General features: G+C 49.1%; 1 protein-coding gene across 4 annotated transcripts in view; it reads left to right on the top strand.

Annotated features, from left to right (window-relative positions):
• MARK1 (microtubule affinity regulating kinase 1) overlaps positions 1 to 20,190 on the top strand; it is a 947,566-nt gene that overhangs the window by 635,913 nt on the left and 291,463 nt on the right. For all 4 annotated transcript variants that reach the window (XM_069608596.1, XM_069608592.1, XM_069608593.1 and 1 more), the window contains exon 7: positions 5,417 to 5,473. In XM_069608596.1, coding sequence (XP_069464697.1) covers positions 5,417 to 5,473 — 57 coding nt within the window. The remainder of the gene's footprint in view (positions 1 to 5,416; positions 5,474 to 20,190) is intronic.

Genomic DNA, 20,190 nt, shown 5'->3' on the forward strand with positions numbered 1-20,190 from the left:
TCTCACCCCACTCCTGAGAGTCTAGTGGTCCAGGCAGCCACGGCTACCTTGAAACAGGCTGTGTACTCTACCGTCCCTCTGGATAGGGACAATAAGCGTGTGGATGGATGGGCGTGCACGGTATTTTCAGCTAGGAATATGGCGTTGAAGGTGGCTAACTCCTCTTGTGCCTTGGCAAGATTTTTGTACACTCTGTGGGATTGCATATCTATGGCGGCTGAGCATATTCCCAAAGGGGAAGAAAGTGAAGGCTTCCTAGCTATTGTTAAGGATATCAAGGAAGCCATGTGTGAATCCCTTAAGTCTGGGTTGGATGTTGCTGACAGTTGCTGATCCATGGCTATGAACACCGTAATACCCAGATTTGAGTGGTTGCGGAAGTCGGGTTTTGCACCGGATGTGCAAGCTAGACTTCTGAACATGCCATTTGATGGGTCTCACCTTTTTGGCAGCAAGGCTGATGAGAGCCTTGAAAAGTTGCAGACCCCCCGCCAAGTCTTTGGGTGCTGCTGTTAGGCAGCCTCAGCCTTTTCGTCCTAATGGACAGCAATGGAGGGGAAGATCCTTTCATTGCTACTCCTCATTTGGAAGGGCGAGAGGAATGGCCGGTCATAGAGGCCAACGTAAGTTGTGGTGGATGAGGTAGAGGTGCCAAAGCCGCTCAAGCAGCAGCCTCTTTGCCATATGGCTCTGCTACTGCTGCTTCAAAACCGCTCTGAGGCCTTCGGTCACAGCTCTCCGGTGGGGGGCAGGCTGTCTCAGCATCTGGTCGAAAGGCGAGCCATTACTTCTGATTCTTGGGCTCTGGAAACAATAGCCCACGGGTATTGCCTTCCTTTTCTACAGAAGCCTCACGACAATCCACCAGGAGTACACACTTTGAGGGTTCCAGATCCACTCCTTGTGAAGAAAATATTACCCTTGCTAGAGAAAGGTGCTATAGAACCAGTGCCTGTAGCAGAGAGGAACAAGGGCTTGTACTCCCCTTACTTTTTGATTCTCAAAAAGGACAGGAGACCGAGACCCATCTTGGATTTGAGATACTTGAACAAGTTCCTTAGGAAGGACAAATTTAAGATGGTCACTCTTTCTCAGATCCTTCAGGCCCTCCAACTTCAGAATTGGCTGGTGTCATTGGACCTTCAGGATGCTTATTTTCATGTGCCGATTCATCTCCGGCACAGGAAATACCTGAGGGTCTATGTTGGTGGATCGCACTTTCAGTTTTGTGCCCTGCCCTTCGGGTTGACCTCCGCCCAGAGGGTATTCACCAAACTGATGGTGGTAGTGGCAGAGCATCTCAGGAGGGGGGTGGGGGATTCACGTCTACCCCTACCTGGACGATTGGCTGACCAGGGCGCATTCTCCCGAACAAGCCTTGGATCATCTCAACGTTAACTGTCACTCCCTTCACAAACTGGGCTTCTCCCTCAATTTAAAGAAGTCACATATGACACCTTCCCAAAAGCTCCAGTACATTAGGGCTGTCTTGGACACATCCTTGGGGGAAGTGCTGGCCACCCAAGGTGAGGGCTCTCCAGATTGTTACCAAATTTCAGATTGCCCAGTCTCTTCCGGCCTTCGAATTCTTAAGGTTGCTCGGCCTCATGGCATCCTGCATTTTTCTGGTACCAGAGGCCCGTCTGAGAATGAAGCGCTCAGGACTCAATGGTCCCAATTCTCAGGCAAGATGTCGGATCGCCATCAGGGTCCGGTCAGGGTCTCCGAGGATCTTCTGTGATGGACCTGCGAGGAAAACCTCATGAAGGGAGAACCTTTTTTGAAGCCATGGCTGGAGGTCACTGTAGTGACGGACGCTTCCCTCACAGGGTGGGGAGCTCACGCCAATGATCTGGCCATCAGCGGTCATTTGTCTCAGAGTCCAAACTTCACATCAATCTTTTGGAGCTGAGAGCAATCCCACTAGCACTGAAGGCTTTCTTGCCGTCTGTATGTGGGAAGAATGTCCTGATAATGATGGACAACACAGTGGCAAAGCATTACCTCAACTAGAGAGGTGGTGTGGGGTCCCTACCACTGTGCAGCGAGGCGATGCAGCTCTGGTTCTGGGCAATTCAGGAAGGAAATCCTTGAGTGCGTTTCATCTGGCTGGAGAAGAGAACACAGCGGCAAACGCTCTGAGCAGGCACAGTGCAGTCTCCCACGAGTGGGAAATTGCTCCTTCAAGAGATCTTCCCCCTTTGGGAAACTCCAGAGGTGGATCTGTTCATGACCGGTGCCAACAGGAAGGGCGAGCAGTACTACTCAAGGGAAATCCCTCCGAGAGGAGCTCTAGGAGATGCGTTTCGTGGTGGATTGGGAATTCTCGCTACTGTACGCATTTCCTCCCGTCCCCGTCATTCCTCAAGTTCTCAGGAGGTTAAGACGGTTCGGGTCCCGCATGATCCTGGTTTCTCCAGATTGGGCCAGGAGATCGTGGTACCTGGATCTTCTGGAAATATCCATCTGTCCTCCGATTCACCTTCCCCAAAGGGAGGATCTTCTCTCGCGAGGAGGAGGTCTGGTTCTCCATCCAGAGGTCAAGACTTTCAACCTTCACGTATTCTTTCTGAAAGGTTGAGATACAAGGATTGGGATCTCCCAGATGATGTCATGGAGGTGTTGCCTTCGGCCTGGCAGCCGGCAACAAAGTCTCTGTACCGTTGCCATTGGAATAAGTTCTGCGACTGGTGCAGAGAAAAGAATGTTAATCCTTTTCAATGTTGAACTCTGGATGCTCTGTCCTTTTTTGCTTTCTTCAGCCCACAAGGTTCTTCAGATGGGTACCATTAAAGGTTATCTGGCAGCGCTCTCGATCATCTGAAGAATGCTCTTATTTTAAGATTCCTTTGGTTACTCAATTTCTAAAAGGGCTCACAAATGTGTTCCCGCCTTCACCATTTCAGGTTCCGGTTTGGGACCTTAATTTGGTCTTAAAGTTTCTGATGGGTGCTCCATTTGAACCGTTGCACTCATGTCCATTGAGGCTGTTAACCTTTAAGACTGTGATGTTGGTTGCTCTTACATCTCCAAGAAGAGTGAGCGAGTTGCAGGCACTTTCTTCCAAGCCACCCTTTACTGTATTCCACAAGGACAGGGTTGTGTTGAGTCAAACCCTCCTTTCTGCGTAAGGTAGTTTTGGACTTTCATTTGAGTCCGAAAATTGAGCTACCTGCCTTTTATCCTACTCTGCATCCTAGTAAGGAAGAGGAGAGGCTTCATAAATTGGATCCCAGGAGAGCTTTGAGCTTTTATATTTCCAGAATGTCTAAGGTGAGAGTGTATGACCAGCTCTTTGTGGGTTATACTGGGCACAAACATGGCCAGGCTGTGTCTAAATAGACCTTGTCTAGGTGGATCATTCTCAGTATTTCTGAATGCTATACTTTGGCCGGCAAGGTCCCTCCTGAGGGCTTGCGTGCTCATTCAACCAGGGGCATGGCTACGTCGACAGCCTTGCAAAGGGGTATCCCTGTAAAGAACATATGTGATGCTGCAACGTGGTCTTCGGTACACACGTTTACCAGGCATTATTTCCTGGATACTTCCCATGCTCCAAATGTGGCGTTTGGTAAGGCAATCCTTTATTCTGCCCTTTGATTTTAAACATTACTAAATTCTTCACCCTCCTCAGATTATGGATACTGCTCTGGGAGTGTGTCAAAGATGAGGAATACGTTGGAGGACACAATCCATTCAAAGAACAAGTAACTTACCCCCGGTCCTCATCGCCCTCCCAACCTGCCCCTCTGTAGAATTTCCCATGCTATTACAGCTTTCGTTCCAACAAGGCGGAGTACGGTCAGGCACGGTTCTTGGCCACTTCTGCTACATGTGGGGGGGACAAGAACTGAGGCTACTGGCGATGTGCGTGCTACTTATAACATCCGATGACGTCACCCTCGAAGGAGGCCTTGGAGGGACATCGACACAGTGCCATCGACGCAGGGCGCCCTCTGCCGAAAAATTTCTGAAGAAGCCGAGCTGTGCCCACTACATGTCAAAGATGAGGAATATGTTGGAGAAAGAATGTTACCAGGGGTAAGTAACTTGTTCTTCTTACATCATTGCATAGAAAATCTGCATTGTTGCAAGGTACCCGATTTCTTAATTTCCCCATCTTTGAAGTGGGTTAAGTCGTGATGCAGTAAGGAGTTTGAGTTAAAGAGTTGATCCAATTGTAGAGCACCGGCCTTGGTACCTTTGCATTTGCTCCTCCACAGACGGCTCTCCAGCTGTGCATTCTAGGGCTGACCTGCCCTACATGCAGCCGCCACCACTCCCCACAGCGCCTTTGTGCTCACAGCCAATAAAAAACAGATGCCCCAAAATCAGGTTTCACTAACGAGGTTTGTTTTGCTCATCAGACCATCAAACAACAAAAGGCCACAATATCACTTAACAAAATAAAATGGGCCATCATATCAACCTAACAATAGAGTGCACGAATATCAACGTCCTGTACATTGCATAGAGACAAAATATCGTGTTTTCATTTAGTGGGAAAAACGGTTTCAGACAAATTTTTGTTACTGGGCGACTCCCTCATCTCCACTCTGGCTCTGTCTACCCATCGACCTCACTTAGTGCCGCCTGAAGTTCGCCACCTCCCCCTACTGCTCTGCATGAGCGAAGTCTTTGTTTTAAATATGTAATGTGCAAAACAAGCTTTGAATCTGTGTTAGTCCAGGTATAAAATCGGTCAAAATCAACGTTTTGATACTTGTAATGAAAACGTCTATGGAGCTTCGAAAGCTAATGGCATGTACCATGCATAATATGTTCAGTTACTCCAATAAAAGGTATCGACATTCGGGTTCTATTCTGTGTGTATGTATATAGCGCCTAAGGCTGCAGCTTCTAAGCACTGACCAGACAATGATTGGGAAAACGTTATTCAGACAAGCAAACAAACAGCAGTCTTCAATCATTCCCTGAAGATCAAAAGGCAGAGAATGAATATATAAATGCATGCTTGTTGCGTTTGCTTGTTCGTCTTGCTTATTTTGTGTGTCTCTATTTACAGTGGATATTTTGCCCTTTTAATTCTAGCCCTCGTTTCTCCGGTCGAGCTGTCGCTATGAGCGCATCAGCTGAACTGAATGCTTTGTTTGTAGCATTTTCAAGCAATCCTAAACTTAAATTGCTGGATGAAGCTTTTGGATTGTTCAGCTGTACCGTGCGTTGCCGGGAATCCATGCTCATGCGCTCCTGGTGATGCGCAGCCATGATGATGCACTGAGGATCAGATGTGTCGGCCGCACAAAATCCATAGTTCACTCCGGGCAAGTAGGCAAACGGATTTTTAAAGCAAATGGGACCCGCGTCCAGGGTTAGACAATCATATTGAAATATTAATGTGGCGTGGGATCATTTTTCACTGCCTTTTCTAATGGTATTGAATTTTTCATTTCAGATTGTGTCTGCTGTCCAGTACTGTCATCAAAAATGTATTGTTCACCGGGATCTAAAGGTAAGTGTTGCCTTTTAGTAGAATGCAGCGTGTTCAATTGTTTTGTTTACCCCTTTTTTTAATATTCAGAAATGCATATGCTGAAAAGATTTTAACCCCAAGATCATGGAAAGAAAAAGCTTCCAACAACGTGTTTTTGTTCGTTTGCTATATTTGTATTGGTCGAATGGAAAGAAGGCTCAAAAGGTTAATAACATGAGAGGAAGAGCTCCTCCGTTAGGGCACACTGATCATGGGGCGCTCATTTCTATAGCAACCACTGTTAGTTATGGCCATAGCTCCAGACCCAAACAGAAATCTCTGGGCGAGGGGCGACTCCTGCAACTCTCGCAATGGGCTCACTGATGAAATCATGAAACCCTTCTTCAGGACCCCTGCCACAGCTTGCATCGGACGTTGGAGGATTCCTCGTACAGAGAGCTGGGGGAGGCAGGGAATGTATGGGAATGGCCGAGCAAAGGGGTCTGGCCTCGCTCGAAGGACCAAACCTTGAGCCGAGCCAGGAAAACATTGGTTTGAAACGTCTGAACTAATTGTACAAACTCGAGCTTGTGCTGGAATGACATGGGATCATTTGCTGTCTGGGCACACAGTCCACTTTCTCCACTTAACCCCAAGTGTGAAGGTCCTGGGCAAATTCCTTTAATCTCACCCTTTTAGCAGGCAATTTGGGAGTCCCTACAAGGTATTCAGTTTGCAGCTTATGCTACTAAAAAGGCTCACTTATATTGTACTAGACTGTAGTGTTGCTCCAATCATATATAATTGTATATTGCCTATTACAACGTTATTTGCATTGTGGCTTAATCATGGCAAATTCTTGTATGTCATTTAATCATACACAGGCCTTGGAGGGTGATGGTAGGATTTAGGGAGCGAGAAAAAGAGATGGCGTTCTGGTATTGGACTTCAGACGGCCAGCGCACATCATAGCGCTTGGGTGGAAGAAACTGGGAGGGTGCTCACTGCTCATGGAGTGAGTGTGGGGCGGGGACACCTTTACCACGTCACGGGATGTTGGGGATGCATGAAAACAGGATCCGTCTGTGGTTCTTTGCAGCGGTGGAACTGGCTGAGGGAAACTGAGATGCCAGCAGTGCCCTTGGATCGGGTGCGGCAGGCCAGCACTGGATGTATGGAACGGAGAGGGGGCTTGAACTCTACAGCCTGCAGCACTTAGCTACGCATGCCTTGATCTGCGCTACTCATTTTCCGCAGCATGGCTGAGCACCCTAGTGAGGAGCCTACCTCCAGAACTCGACTGAGACAGGAATGCATGGCGGTGAGATCTTATATACGATACTTGCTCCTCCTCCAACTCAAAATGGTGCAAAGTGGGAATTAGAGGCGTATATGCTTTTATTACACCTAGCTTTTACGCTTCTATTTCACGCCAATTTAAATGTGGCCGTATGTAATTTGGTAATCATATGGCTTAATTCAATTGGACATTTGTATGGCGCCTATACACATATTATTTACAGGCGCCCAAAATGGGGGGCGGGAGGGGCACATGGGAATAACAAAGTAGAGCAACAAAAAACAGTTATATTGGCCTTGTGACAATCCTACAGTGCAAGTGCATGGAGAAGGAGGTAAGTGCAGGGAGAAGGGGGTAGAGGGAGAAGTACAGAAGTGGGGTGTCCCAAGGGGGGGGTGGGCAAGTGCTGGGTGGGCCAAGGCGGCAAGTAACCGGGGGGGAGAGGGGGAAGGGAGGATGAGTGCAGTGGACAGGAAGGACCAGATTGGGCTAATCCGGGAAAGGGTGCCTGAGGACAAGTGCTGGCAAGGGGTGCTGGGGTGGTCTGGCCCCTGTATGACTCTGAAGGGACCAGGCCCCAGTCGCAGAGGGATAGTTAGCATGAGAGAGGGAGAGGGAAAGAAGAGGATAAAAGAGTCTTGAGAGGTTTCCAGAATTTAAGGAGGAACGGCTCAAGTCTGAGAAAAGGGAGGCATTCCAGAGGGAGAAGCCAGCCGAGGAGAGGGATCTACCTCCCATTCTTTGCTTGGAGAAACGTTTGACCTGCAGAGAGTTGGAGCCAGAGGACTGAAGAGAGGTATTTAGGGAAGGAAAGCTGGATGTAGAGAGGTCTCGGGCCCCAGACAGCCTTGTGGATGATGCAAAGGGTCTTGAATTTGATCCTTGCGGTCACCGGGAGCCAGTGGAGAGCTTTTCGCGCAGGAGAGATACTGTCCCTGGGCTTGAGGCCAAGGATAAATTGTGCAGTCCTATTCTGGATTAGTTGAAGGGGCTAAGGGAGGAAAGAGCCAGATTGAGGAAGAGGATGTTGCAGTGGTGCAGCCTAAAGAGAACCAGGGCTCTGGAGATGTTGAGCTTCTGGGGGAAGGTGAGGAAAGGTAGAATGCCCTTGAGGAGGTGCAGTTGAAAGTTGGACTTCTTGGCTAGGTCCGTGAAGAGAGAGAGGAGTCAAAGATGATCCCAAGGTTTTTTGCCTCATGTGGGTGAGGGGAGTGGACCCAAGGAGTCGGGGCAGAGGGTTGGGGGGGGATACAAAGAGCAAGCGTTCAAATGAGAAGGATCTCTGTCTTACTGGCATTAAGGCAGAGATTATTGGCAGAGCACCATGCCTGAATAGCATGGGGGGGAGGAGGTGGAGGAGGTAGAGGATTGAAGGAGAGCTGTGTTTTCTGCATTACACTGGAAGTGGGGTGAGAAGGTTGGAAATCAGATGGGCCAAAGGGTCCAGGTAGATGTTTAAGAGCCAAAGCAATAGGCTAGAGCCCCGAGGGATGCCACAGGTAGAGAGTGAGGTGGAGGAGAGAAAAGGACCCAATTGCACTTGGGATGGTCTGTCTCAAAGGAAGGAGGTATGCCACGCCAGTGCCCTGCTTGTGATGCCTAGGGTATCATGGAAAAGATTTATGAGGCTATAGTGGTTGACTTTATCAAAGGCAGAAGAAAAATTGAGGAGGATCAGAACAGATGGAGAGTTAGAGTTCAGATAAGAGAGTAGGTCTTCACAGGTATTAAGTAGGGCAGTTTCCATGCCTCTAGCTTTCGGTGTGGAGGGTCAGTTGGGGGATTTCCATGTGTTTGCCCAAAAAGGGGGTGATAGAGATAGGGCAATAGTTAGCCAGGCAAGAAGGGTCAGCAGTCAGCTTTTTTTAGGAGAGGGTGCACATGAGTGCTTAAGGGCTTGAGGGAAGGAGCCAGTGGAAAATTAGTGGTTGCAGAGGTCAGCCGAGGCTGGGGCGAGAGAGGCAATGTTGTCCTTGATGATTCTGGAGGAGCAGGGGAGCACCTGTTTAGAGGAGACTGTCATAGAGCAGACAACTCTAGATAGAGATCACATCTGGGAGAGAAGGAAAGTAAAGGGGCATTAGAGGGGGCCCAAGCGAGACGAGGGGTTTGAGGGGATCAGGGATGTCCAGAGTTTTGGAGAAGTGGGCGGCCAATGCAGAACAGAGGGCCTGGGGTGGAGGGGGAGATGAGGAGACTGCGAAAGGATTGGTCAGTTCCTTCCAGATTTTAGAAGGTTCTGCCGTGTTATTGGTGGCTCCAGAGAATGCACACTTGGACATGAGCCCTCTTATTGGAGTAGATGGCTGGATGATATTGCCTTTCGAGTAGGCCGCAGGTCAGTTTGTCAGAGGATGAGCTAGATGCCTGCCACTTCCGCTCTGCAGTTTTGCACCTGCGTTTCAAAACTGCTAAGTCTGAATCATACCAAGAGTTGAGTTTGGAGGCAGGCTTCATACAGATCCTCATGATGGGGGCAAGGATGAGGATGTCCAGGGTGTTAGCGATAGATGGAGGTTAGCAAGAACAGAGTCAGAAGGACAGTCTAATGTAGGGGGGAAGAGGGATGAAGGAAGAGGCAAATGCAGCGACTGACACAGGCTTCATCGGTCGAATGACTGAGAAGGAGACTGGCAGTGCGGGTGGAGGCATTAGGGGCCAGGGAGGTCAAGGTGGGTTGAGAGGAGAGAGTGGTCAGACCAGGAGAGAGAGTGGGAAGAGGGTTGGAGCGAGGGGTATCATTTAAGATGAGAGCATCGAAGGTATGTCCGGCAGAGTGGGTAGGACCAGAGGAAAAGATAGGGAGGGAAAGAGTGTTGCAGAAGCTGCAAAAGAGAACAGGAGGTACATCAGGAGAGTTGAGATGGATGTAAAGTCCAGAAGGACGATAAGTTTGGGGGCGGTAAGAAGAGAGGGCAGGTCGGCCCATGGTGAGAGGAAGGGAGAGGTAGGTCTGGGGGTCCTGTATATGGTAGCGAGAATAAGAGAGAGTAGCTGAGACGGAAAGCCTGCAGACTATGCTTTCAAAGGAAGAATAGGTTTGAGTGGGGATGATGGAGGCAGGAACACACTCAGGGAAAATCAGAGCCACTCCACCACCAGGCCGGGAGAGCCTTGGATTGGGCAGGATCTTGTAGCCCTCGGGGGGGTTTCTTTTTAAAAGAAAGTACCAGCTGTGAAACCATCATGAAGCACATGTACAATTTGATAATTGATCTGTTACAGCGTTATCTTGTGCACAAAATCACAGTGGCAAACTAATCCATATATTCGTTTTCCTACATCGTTCTATGGTTGGAATTAATTTCAGAACGAAGTAATGGAAATGGCACAGCAGATCAAACAGGTAAACATCGCCATCTGCTGGCAATTGGTCTTTGCTGTCATCCTTCCAATGTAACCCAATTCTTGGGCTTCTGATAAAGAGAACAATTGTACGCGTCCATCTGTTTCTTATCTCTCGTTTTCCCTCATGCGGGTTCTGGCGTTACGTTTCGATCGAACATGAATACATTTTATTTCTTTGCTGTTACTGCTATCAAATGCACCTTATTGATGGACGATATCTGCAAAAGATGTGGCGATGAGCCACAAGGTTTGTGTTATCGAAAATAAATCAATGCCATTACTTCGTTTGCAGCAACGTCCACATCAGCCAGAATGCCAACACGAAAAGAAAACCAACAGCGCTGGGGAATTCACTTGCAGGAATCCAAAAAGAATGTCCTGTGAAATAATTGTCAGTGCTTAATTTGTACATAAATTGGTGCCAGGGCGCAAATATTTTCCAGCCCCTGCATGTAACCCACTGGGTGCTGAGGTGCAGGAAATCCAGCTTCATACTGATACTGGGACATATACACTGCATTCTAGTACCGTGGCAGTCTGGCTGTGGCCGCAGCACACACCCATGCCACCTGCCGGGCTGCGCCAGTGATACCAGTCAGCCAGGATGATTATAGCAGTGTGACGGCATGACCAGCACTACTCACCTTCCGGGTCATTGTTATTCATGAAACTGCATTTCGAAGGGATTGTGTCCTCCGACGTATTCCTCATCTTAGATATCTCCTTCCAGCTCTGCTGGCCTCGGAAAATTTTTTCTCTAGAGGGCGCTGCGCATCGACGTCCTCCGAGTCGATGTCCCTCGACAGCTGCCGTATCGACGTCGACGTCATCCTGCCTATAAAGGCCGCGCGCAGCGTCCGTTGCTCAGTTCCGTTTTTCCGCGCTTACTCAGTGCCTCGGAATACCGTTGCTCAGTTCTTAGTCAGATTAATCCTATTTACCTCGAGTTACTCTATCCGTACTCGATGGCTTCCTCGTCGGAACCGACAACTCCTCGATCCGGCTTCAAGAAATGTCGAGATTGTGGGAAATCCTCACAGAGTTTGTCTGTGGTGTTTGGGAGCTGAACACCATTGTTCGGAATGCGAGGACTGTATGTCCATGACAGCTAAGGCCCTGAAGGAGCGTAGGGGGAAGCTGGAGAAAGGTAAGACTTTTTAAAGCTTCTTCTTCGTCAACAAAGTCGAGACATTCATCTCCTCGTCACCATTCGCGCTCCAGGTCTCGGAGTGGGTCTCATCACTCCTCGAGATCGAAGCACTCGAAGAGGCGACGTCGAAGATCCCCTTCTCCGTCTTCCTCTTCCTCTGTTTCGCCAAAAAGAATCCCTTGCCCCACGAAACATAGTTACCGGGCTGAATGGGAGGAATTCCGAAAAAATATGATGAGCGTCTTCGAGAAAGCGGCCTCGACCCCCTCGAAGACTGTCGAGAGCTATGGTCTGGTCGAAAGACCCGAAGGTCAAAAACGCCGCGAGTCGCAGTACCCGGCGAAGGAAACCTCTGGAGCGCATCTCGAACCCTCGAGTAGGACTATGACCTCCAAACCTTCCTCGAAGGTTCCGTCGACGCCGTCGACGAGGGTTCCGTCGACGTCGATGTCTTCGACGCCGTTGTCGAAGGGACCTTCGACACACGGGTCTGTCGACTCGACGCCAGCCTCGACACCGGCGTCGACGCCAAGAAAGTCACGGTTACCACACATCCAGTGACTATCCCCAGGTCCTCGACGTCGATGGCGTCGAGATTGTCGAGTAGAATTCCAATTCTGTCGAGGTCTTGGAGGCCTTTGTTTTCGACGCCACACTGGAAGCCTTCGACGTCGGCATCGACGACATCGACGTTTTCGAGGCCGATAATGACAAGTTTGGCACCCTCTGCCTTGGAAATGGGATTTACTCCCTTTATGAGTTCAGAACAACTGAGAACTATGTCCTCAATTTTGGAAGAGGGTGAATTGTCTGAACAGGAAGACACATTTGAGTTACAGGGACCTGTAACCCCAATTAGAGAGGAATTTTCCTCTGAAGAGCGCAGGTTAAAGGATCTTCATGATTCCTTACATGAGGCAAGTGGGTTACACTTCCCCTGAGGTGGAGTTTGCTAAGCCTGACCCAGGGGAGCATGCTGAAACCCCCTACAGAGCCTTAATGGCCAGGATCACAGAGTTCATGGGGTGGTCTGCACCTTCACAATCTTTCCAACAAGATGACCTCACGGATATTCTTGACAAAGGCCCACAGGAGGATCCTGTGGTGCCTTTTCATAAAGCTCTTCAGAGAAAGCTCATGACAAACTGGGAAACCCCAGATGTAGTACCAGCAGTAAATAAAAAACTGTCTACAAAATACAGGGTATCTTCTACAGACCCAGAGTTTTTGTCTAAACACCCATCCCCAGAAAGTCTGGTGGTACAGGCAATGGCGGCAAGTACATCAACCATGAGATTCGCTTGGTTGAGAAAGTCTGGTTTTGCCCCAGATGTGCAAGCCAGGCTCTTGAACATGCCATTCGATGGCTCTTCTTTGTTCGGGAAAAAGGCGGATGACAGTTTAGAGAAACTGCAAACTTCAAAAGCAGCAGCAAAATCCCTAGGAGCTGCAATCCGTCAGACTCCTTTTCGTCCCTCAGGAACCTCTGCGAGGGGCAAGTCCTTTCGCTTCTACTCCGCATTCGGAAGAGGTAGAGGACGACCGGCTCAAAGGGGTCAAAGAAGAACTACCCGAGGTGGACGGGGTAGATATTCAAAAGCCGCAGCAACAGCAGGTACCTCTTTACCATCGGCATCTGCATCAGCCGCCCCAAAACCACTCTGAGGACTTCCCTCACAGGACACCTGTAGGAGGCAGGTTGACTCAACATCTGGCGGTATGGCAGGCTATCACGTCAGATGCTTGGGCATTGGAAACAGTGGCCCAAGGTTACTGCCTGCCCTTCCTACGTATACCTCAGAGTCATCCACCGGGGATCAGCTCTCAGAAAACTCCAGATCCGCTCCTCTTGCAGGAAATTTGGGACCTGCTAGAGAAAGGTGCCATAGAACCGGTACCTGTAGCGGAGAGGAACTAGGGCTGGTACTCCCCTTACTTTCTCATTCCATAGAAAGACGGAGGACTGAGACCCATCTTGGACTTGCGAGAACTGAACAAATTCCTCAGAAAAGACAAATTTAAGATGGTCACTCTTTCTCAGATCCTCCAGGCCCTTCAGTTCCAGGACTGGTTGGTATCTCTGGACCTTCAGGACGCTTATTTCCATGTGCCTATCCATCTCAAACACAGGAAATACCTGAGGTTCGCAATTGGCAACTCTCACTATCAATTTCGAGTGCTGCCATTTGGGCTGACCTCTGCCCCGAGGGTCTTCACCAAGTTAATGTCGGTAGTGGCTGCAAGTCTAAGGAGGGAAGGGATTCACGTCTACCCCTACCTGGACGATTGGTTGATCAGGGCTGTTTCTCCGGAACAAGCTCAGATCCAGCTAAATCACGTGTGCCACTTCCTTCACAGACTGGGCTTCTCCCTCAATTTAAAGAAGTCACAAATGATACCATCGCAGAGACTCCAGTTCATAGGAGCGATCCTGGACACTTCCCTGGGAAAAGCCTCGCCACCAGAGGTGAGGGCTCAAGATATTCTACAGACGGTTACCAAGTTCCAGCATGCCCAACGTCTCCCAGCCTTCGACTTTTTGAGGTTGCTAGGCCTCATGGCATCCTGCTTTTTCCTAGTGCCAGAGGTTCGCCTGAGAATGAGATCCCTCCAGTGGGCACTGAGGACTCAGTGGTCACAATTCTCAGGGAAAATGACAGATCTTCTTCAGGTTCCCGGCAGGGTGGCTCGAGACCTTCAGTGGTGGGCCTGTCAGGAGAACATTCTGAAAGGAGAACAGTTTTGGCAACCCTGGCCGGAGATAACATTAGTCACGGATGCCTCGCTCACGTGGTGGGGAGCCCACGCCAACGACTTGACCATCAGCGGTCGTTGGTCTCCATCGGAGTCCAGACTACACATCAACCTGTTAGAGCTGAGAGCCATCAGACTTGCGCTGAAGGCGTTCCTGCCAGCTGTACAAGGGAAGAACGTCCTGATAATGACGGACAACACGGTGGCCATGCATTACCTCAACAAAAGAGGAGGCGTAGGATCACTACCCCTGTGCAGAGAGGCGATGCAGCTCTGGTTTTGGGCAATCCAAGAAGGAATCTCTCTATCGGCAGTTCACCTAGCCGGAGAGAAGAACTTGACAGCGGACGCTCTGAGCAGGCAGAACACAGTCTCCCACGAGTGGGAGCTAGCTCAGGAAGTCCTTCAAGAGATCTTCGCCCTTTGGGGAACCCCTCAGGTAGATCTGTTCGCCACCAGCCTAAACGGGAAATGCGACCTGTTCTGCTCAAGGGAATTTCCCCCGAGAGGAGCTCTGGGAGACGCGTTCATAGTGGACTGGGAGTTTCCGCTTCTGTACGCGTTCCCACCGGTCCCTGTCATTCCTCAAATGATCAGGAGGTTGAGATGATTCCGGCGAACCATGATCCTAATTGCCTCGGATTGGGCCAGGAGAAAGTGGTACCCGGACCTTCTAGACTTGTCCAGCTGCCCTCCAATTCGACTTCCACTCAGAGAGAACCTACTCTCACAGAAGGGAGGTCAGGTTCTCCATCCAGACATCAAAACCCTCAACCTTCACGCTTGGCTTCTGAAAGGCTGAGGTACAAGGATTGGGACCTCCCTGATGATGTTATGGAGGTGTTGCTTTCGGCAAGGAGGCCAGCAACAAAGTCTTTATACCGCTGCCGTTGGAACAGATTTTAAGTGCTGGGCGTCAGCCCTGGAAAACGCCTCCAAAGATGAAGCACTGATTGTGATCGGTCTCGATTTTCAAGCATTGCAAACAAGTTGAGAGTGTGGTCTGGTATGCGTCAGCTTAATGCCAAGTCCTGCATTTTTGGCAATGAAACCCTGAGCACTATAGCCTGGTGGCTGCCATTTAAAGGCCACTAGAGCGAGTTTTAGGAGGGTAAGAACATCCATAAGAGGACGTATTATCACAGTGTATCATCGAAGCAGGGAACGATAATGCTCGAGCTAATCTTAAATAACCACTTGGAATATCTGAGGGAAGCATTCTTATTTTATTTCCTAATATCTATCAGAGAGCAATAAGATCTTTGTACCTCCTGTTCTGGTGGTCATTCTGAATACCGTTGCATTGTCCTTGGCTTTGTCGTGTAGGAAATGTCACCCAGCTGTTGACAAATAAGGCAGGGGCATGATCAGGTCTAAGGCTCTCGGCTCCTATTCGTTCCTTATATGCGATGCGTGAACCAAGTATAGGAGCGCAACTTCTTCCAAATTAAGTTTGTCTAACCCAACTAAAGGCTTTCATAATTTGGGAATAGTACTGGGGAATTCTACTCAAATGTTGGTTAGTTCGGCATTGGAACGAGCCATGATCTGTGGCCAGGCTCCCCTCTCTAATCTGAGGGACGCCCATATCTTATTTTATCATTTCTGTGCCATTACAGATGGGAATCAACCTTGGCTGAACTAGGCCATGTTACAAGCGAGCCGCACACATTGTGCTAACTGCCTTTATTGAGAATTGTCAAGAAGTGGTGCTTGAGTGACTAAGCATAGGAAACAGTGGGTCCACAACTGGGCACAGACTCGATGCCCCTCAAATGATTGCTCTGCACATTCAGGCAGGGCTGCTTCCTGCCTGGGACTCGGAGAGAACCTGTGCTCCGTTACTGCTGCATCTCTCTGCTGCCTTTGATGCTCTGGATCATGATATTTACTTCAGAAATGGGGATGGAATGCAGCGCCCCAAACTAGTTTGCATCCTTCCCGCCTCTGCGTGCACCAATCACGTTGTGACCCACAAGAATCAACACGATCACGTTACTCTTTAACGTTTATTTACCAGCAATGGCACCTAGCCATGACCTCTGCCGAGGGCACACATGTACAGTTCATGAAATAGGAAGGCTCCTATGGTCACCAACAGGTTGCTGATTACCTTCACCATATCTCAAACCGGGCAAATGAACAGTCTCGGCTTCTTGGCGATGAAAAATGACTGGATCAGTGGTCAAGTTGCCCCCATTTCACCTACCCATTGGATGGGCTTCCTCCATGAGAAGGTCCGGCTTCCCTTCCCTCCCACTCTTCCGCTTACCCATCCCAAAGTGAAAACTGCATAGTTGGGGACACTGGCAAGGATACGTACTTCATGCCTCAAATCAACATTGCCAACAGATTTCAGTGCTAAGGTTTATACATCGGGCTACCAGCAAAATCCCTTTGACAGAATCCCGTAGCCTGTGTATGGAAGACCTCAATAGCTGGACATCTGCCTAGCCATTTAGTCCTTACCCTGACTACCAATAAGACAGCACTGTGACTTCAAGACTTTATGCCTGCCGACCAACGTGCCCATGACTGAACCCTCCGCGCAAAATATTTGATGATTTCCAGCCAACATTAAACTGTTTTAGGGGACAATCTCTTAATTTCAAAAACTCCTGAACATCCCAGAAATACAGCACTGCCTGGAATGAGATAGCATGCCGTTTAGACGAGTGCGGACAACCCACCTTTCCACTCCCTGTATGCTATGGTCACCATAATTATTATCTTTGTCTCATACTCAGAATCCCACCCCGACCTGGCTGATCCCTTGGAAGCAACACAGGCAATATCTAAGCACCCTGAACTAACCACGAAAACTCTGATGGACATGTTTGTGCTTGTCGAGCATTGCGAATGGCCGGGGGCAGCAGTTACCTTTTCAAGCTCATCTCAGCCTTTGCGGGAGGGGAATGTCGCCGTGCAGTCCAAAAGGAGCCATCGGATCTAAACTTCCAGGCTACGCCTGTACGATAGAAATAGCAACTGTGCTGAAAGACACTGGTTACTTCTTACGTTCTGGGTCCAAGGAGGCTGAAGTGCATGTGGGCTTGCTTGTTGATGCATGCAGAGTTGTGTGGCGTTGCAGGGAGTGCCGTGGATGAACTGGTTTGCATAAGGTCGGGACCTTTTTATTTAATGTCATAGATATTGTCATTAGTGAGCCAATGTAACAACTTTACGCTTTAAAAAGCAAGTTACATCGGACTGAGACCAATGCAACTCTCCGGTTCTGGATGTATCAATAGTATTGAAAAGGCAGCATAGCTCTTGTTGAGATGTGAATGGGGACATGTCTTGCATGCAGGTCTTGAAGTTATGAAGGCCCTGCTTCTGTAAAACTGTGGCGCCATGGTCTGCTCTACATTTAGTGTGTTCTCAAAATACATTTGTATTAAACTTACTTTGAGAAAGCAATACAAGCTTTAAGGGGCATAAAATAATTGTAAACCTGATGTCCGTGGTCTCCAATGCTCTACATACTGGCCCTGGAACCACTAGCAATATATCTGAGGCAGCAATGTGACACCATAGGCATCAAGGTGAAAGGGGAGCGGCATCTGATCTCTCTATATGCAGATGACATGCTGCTGTACTTGGGATTCCCAGAAGAAAATCTCCAGTACATCCTAGAAGTGCTGGAGAGATACGCTGTGCTGTCCGGTATAGCAGTGAACCCCCAGAAGTCCAGCATGTTCCCATTAGGGGGGTACATGGGGATTCCAGCGGAGCGACTACCTGTATTGCAAGTGCTGTGGGCGGTTAGCACATATCGGTACCTGGGGATAGATATATACCACACTTTGGAGGAAGAACATAGGTGCAACACAGAAGTAGCCATTAAAAAAATTGAAAAGTGCATGCAATTTTGGACAAAGCTGCCCTTGGCGATGATGGGGCGGGGAGCAATGCTAAAGATGGTGGTCCTGCCAAGGCTCCTACACTACTTCAGGAACATACCGTACCGGATTCCTAAGAAGTTCTTCACCAAACTGAATAGCATGTGTAGGTACTTTTTGTGGCATGGCACGCGAAATAGAGTGGCGTTATGGAAGCTACAGAACTTCCATGACAAAGGAGGGATAAAGCTGCCCAACTATGAGGCGTACTACGTGGCAAGCCAGTTACAGTATGTTGTCAAATGGCTCTCTGACGAAGAGACCTCGGAATTTAGGCTGTTTGGGCGTGATTGTGCACCTTTTTATTTGAAAGAGATGATGTGGGTACCCAGGGCGGAAATGGTGGGGTGCCCTAAAATGATGCTACTGGGGTGGAAGGTGTGGCGCAGGGCATGTCAAATGATGGAGAACCCGTCCCCATGCTCACCGCAGATACCACTGGTTGTATTGACGGGGGCAGACACGCAGCTACGAATGATACTCGGGAACCACTGGGAACCGGCTGGGGTGGCAACAATGGGTGATATTTGGCGGGAGGGGTCTTGCATTACTTTTGAGGGGCTGCGGGAAGAAACTGGGTTGCACGAGGGCCAGTATATTACGTATCATAGAATGGTACAGAGGATTAAGAGAACATGGCCTGAAACTGTGTTGGAGGAAGAATTAGATGCCAACATAGACACGATATACGACATAGCTGAGGGGGGTCATGAGATTTCCAGATTGTATGAAATGCTGATGTCTAAAGTGGGGAAGGAGGTCACGCATTGAGACTAGATTGGGAAATGGAGGTTGGAGCCCCGATGGAAGACGGGTTGTGGGAACGGGTGCAGGGGTATCATAAGAAGGTGTCTAGAAACGCGAGGCTGAAACAGATTCAACTGTACATAACGTATAGGGCATATATGACGCCTTGGAGGATATCGAGGTTTGAAAATGCAGGGCGGCAAGCATGCCCCAAGTGTGGTGAGGAGAACACGGGCATGGTGCATATGTTCTGGTCATGCCCGATCATAGAACGTTTCTGGAGGGGAGTGAAAGGGAAACTGGAAGAAAAAGGTGTCAAGATTGTAGTGGATACAGTGTGGGCCTGACTGCTGTGGGGGTTCCCAAGACCACAGAAGCTCAGGCACGTGAGTAAGCTGAGGGATCTGGCTTATGTGCTTGCAAAGAGGAGGATTGCCATGGGATGGAAGACATGCCATGTGCCAAAGGTAGAGGTGTGGTGGAGAGATTTGCAAAAATGGGCGGAAGCCGAAACCATGTCATGGCAAGAAGCGAGTAGTACAGGGGGACGGGGGGAGGAGGAGATGAGTCCCTGATGGCCTGGAAATCGCTGATAGCCGAACTGTTTGGGTCATTAGATGACCCGGAGGAGCCTGTAGAAGAGGAGACCGAACCACAGGATGCGGAAACTGAAGGTTTAATGCATTAGACTCGTAGAGGGGGGTGGGATAAGGGAAGTAGTGGCTAGAAGTTAAAGTGTAATGAAACTGTTGGAACATGCACTGTTTGTTTGGTTTGTATTGTTTGGTTGTGTCTATAACTCAATAAAATGTTTAAAAAAAAAATAATTGTAAACCTAATATATTGTAATGAGCTTGCGATTAAGTCAAGTAACTGTTGAAGTGAGAGAAAGCCTTCTATGGACATGGGGGTGAAGAGACGGGAATGAGACCGGGGGAAAGGGCAGGAAAAGATGGCATTACGTTTTGTCCTTGATGCAGTGGTGGACCATGAACCTTCTTTCCAGGTTTCTCTCTTGCCTATAGAGGTTCCCGCTCTTTCAGTCCTGTGTGTATCCACAAGTTTATAGAAAGCATCAATCTGTCAAGGAAGTAAAGAAGCGCTGTATAGGATAGGAGGGGGTGCAGAATAGGATATTAGCGAGGTGGGCTCCTTGGGTGACACTAGGAAGCAGGCTGATGGGTGCCCAAATGGTTAGCGTTCCAGCTGAGCAACTGTCGGAACCTCCGGGGCTTCCGTTCTTTCCTAAGGTGTAGAAGCGTTGCAGCCATGCAAATGCCCGGCGGGATGTTGTTCCACTATGCAGGTGCGCAATATTAGAAGGGCTGTCTCTTTGCAGCATTTTTTGGTTTCTAGTTTTGGGATAGTGTGGCTTTGCGCGGACCCCTGGAACTGGTCAGCTTTGTAGCTAAGTAAACTGGTGCTTGGGTCAGTACTGCCTTAAAGATGATGCAGGATGGGATCGGCAGCCAATGAAGTTGCCTGAGAATGGAGGAGTTTGGCTCAAACCTTCGGATGCTGGCGATCAGTCCAGTTGGGGCAAAGGCAAGGAAGT

The sequence above is a fragment of the Ambystoma mexicanum genome, chromosome 4q, assembly GCF_040938575.1.
Source record: "Ambystoma mexicanum isolate Mex_15411 chromosome 4q, UKY_AmexF1_1, whole genome shotgun sequence".
In the NCBI taxonomy this organism is placed as follows: Eukaryota; Metazoa; Chordata; class Amphibia; order Caudata; family Ambystomatidae; genus Ambystoma; species Ambystoma mexicanum.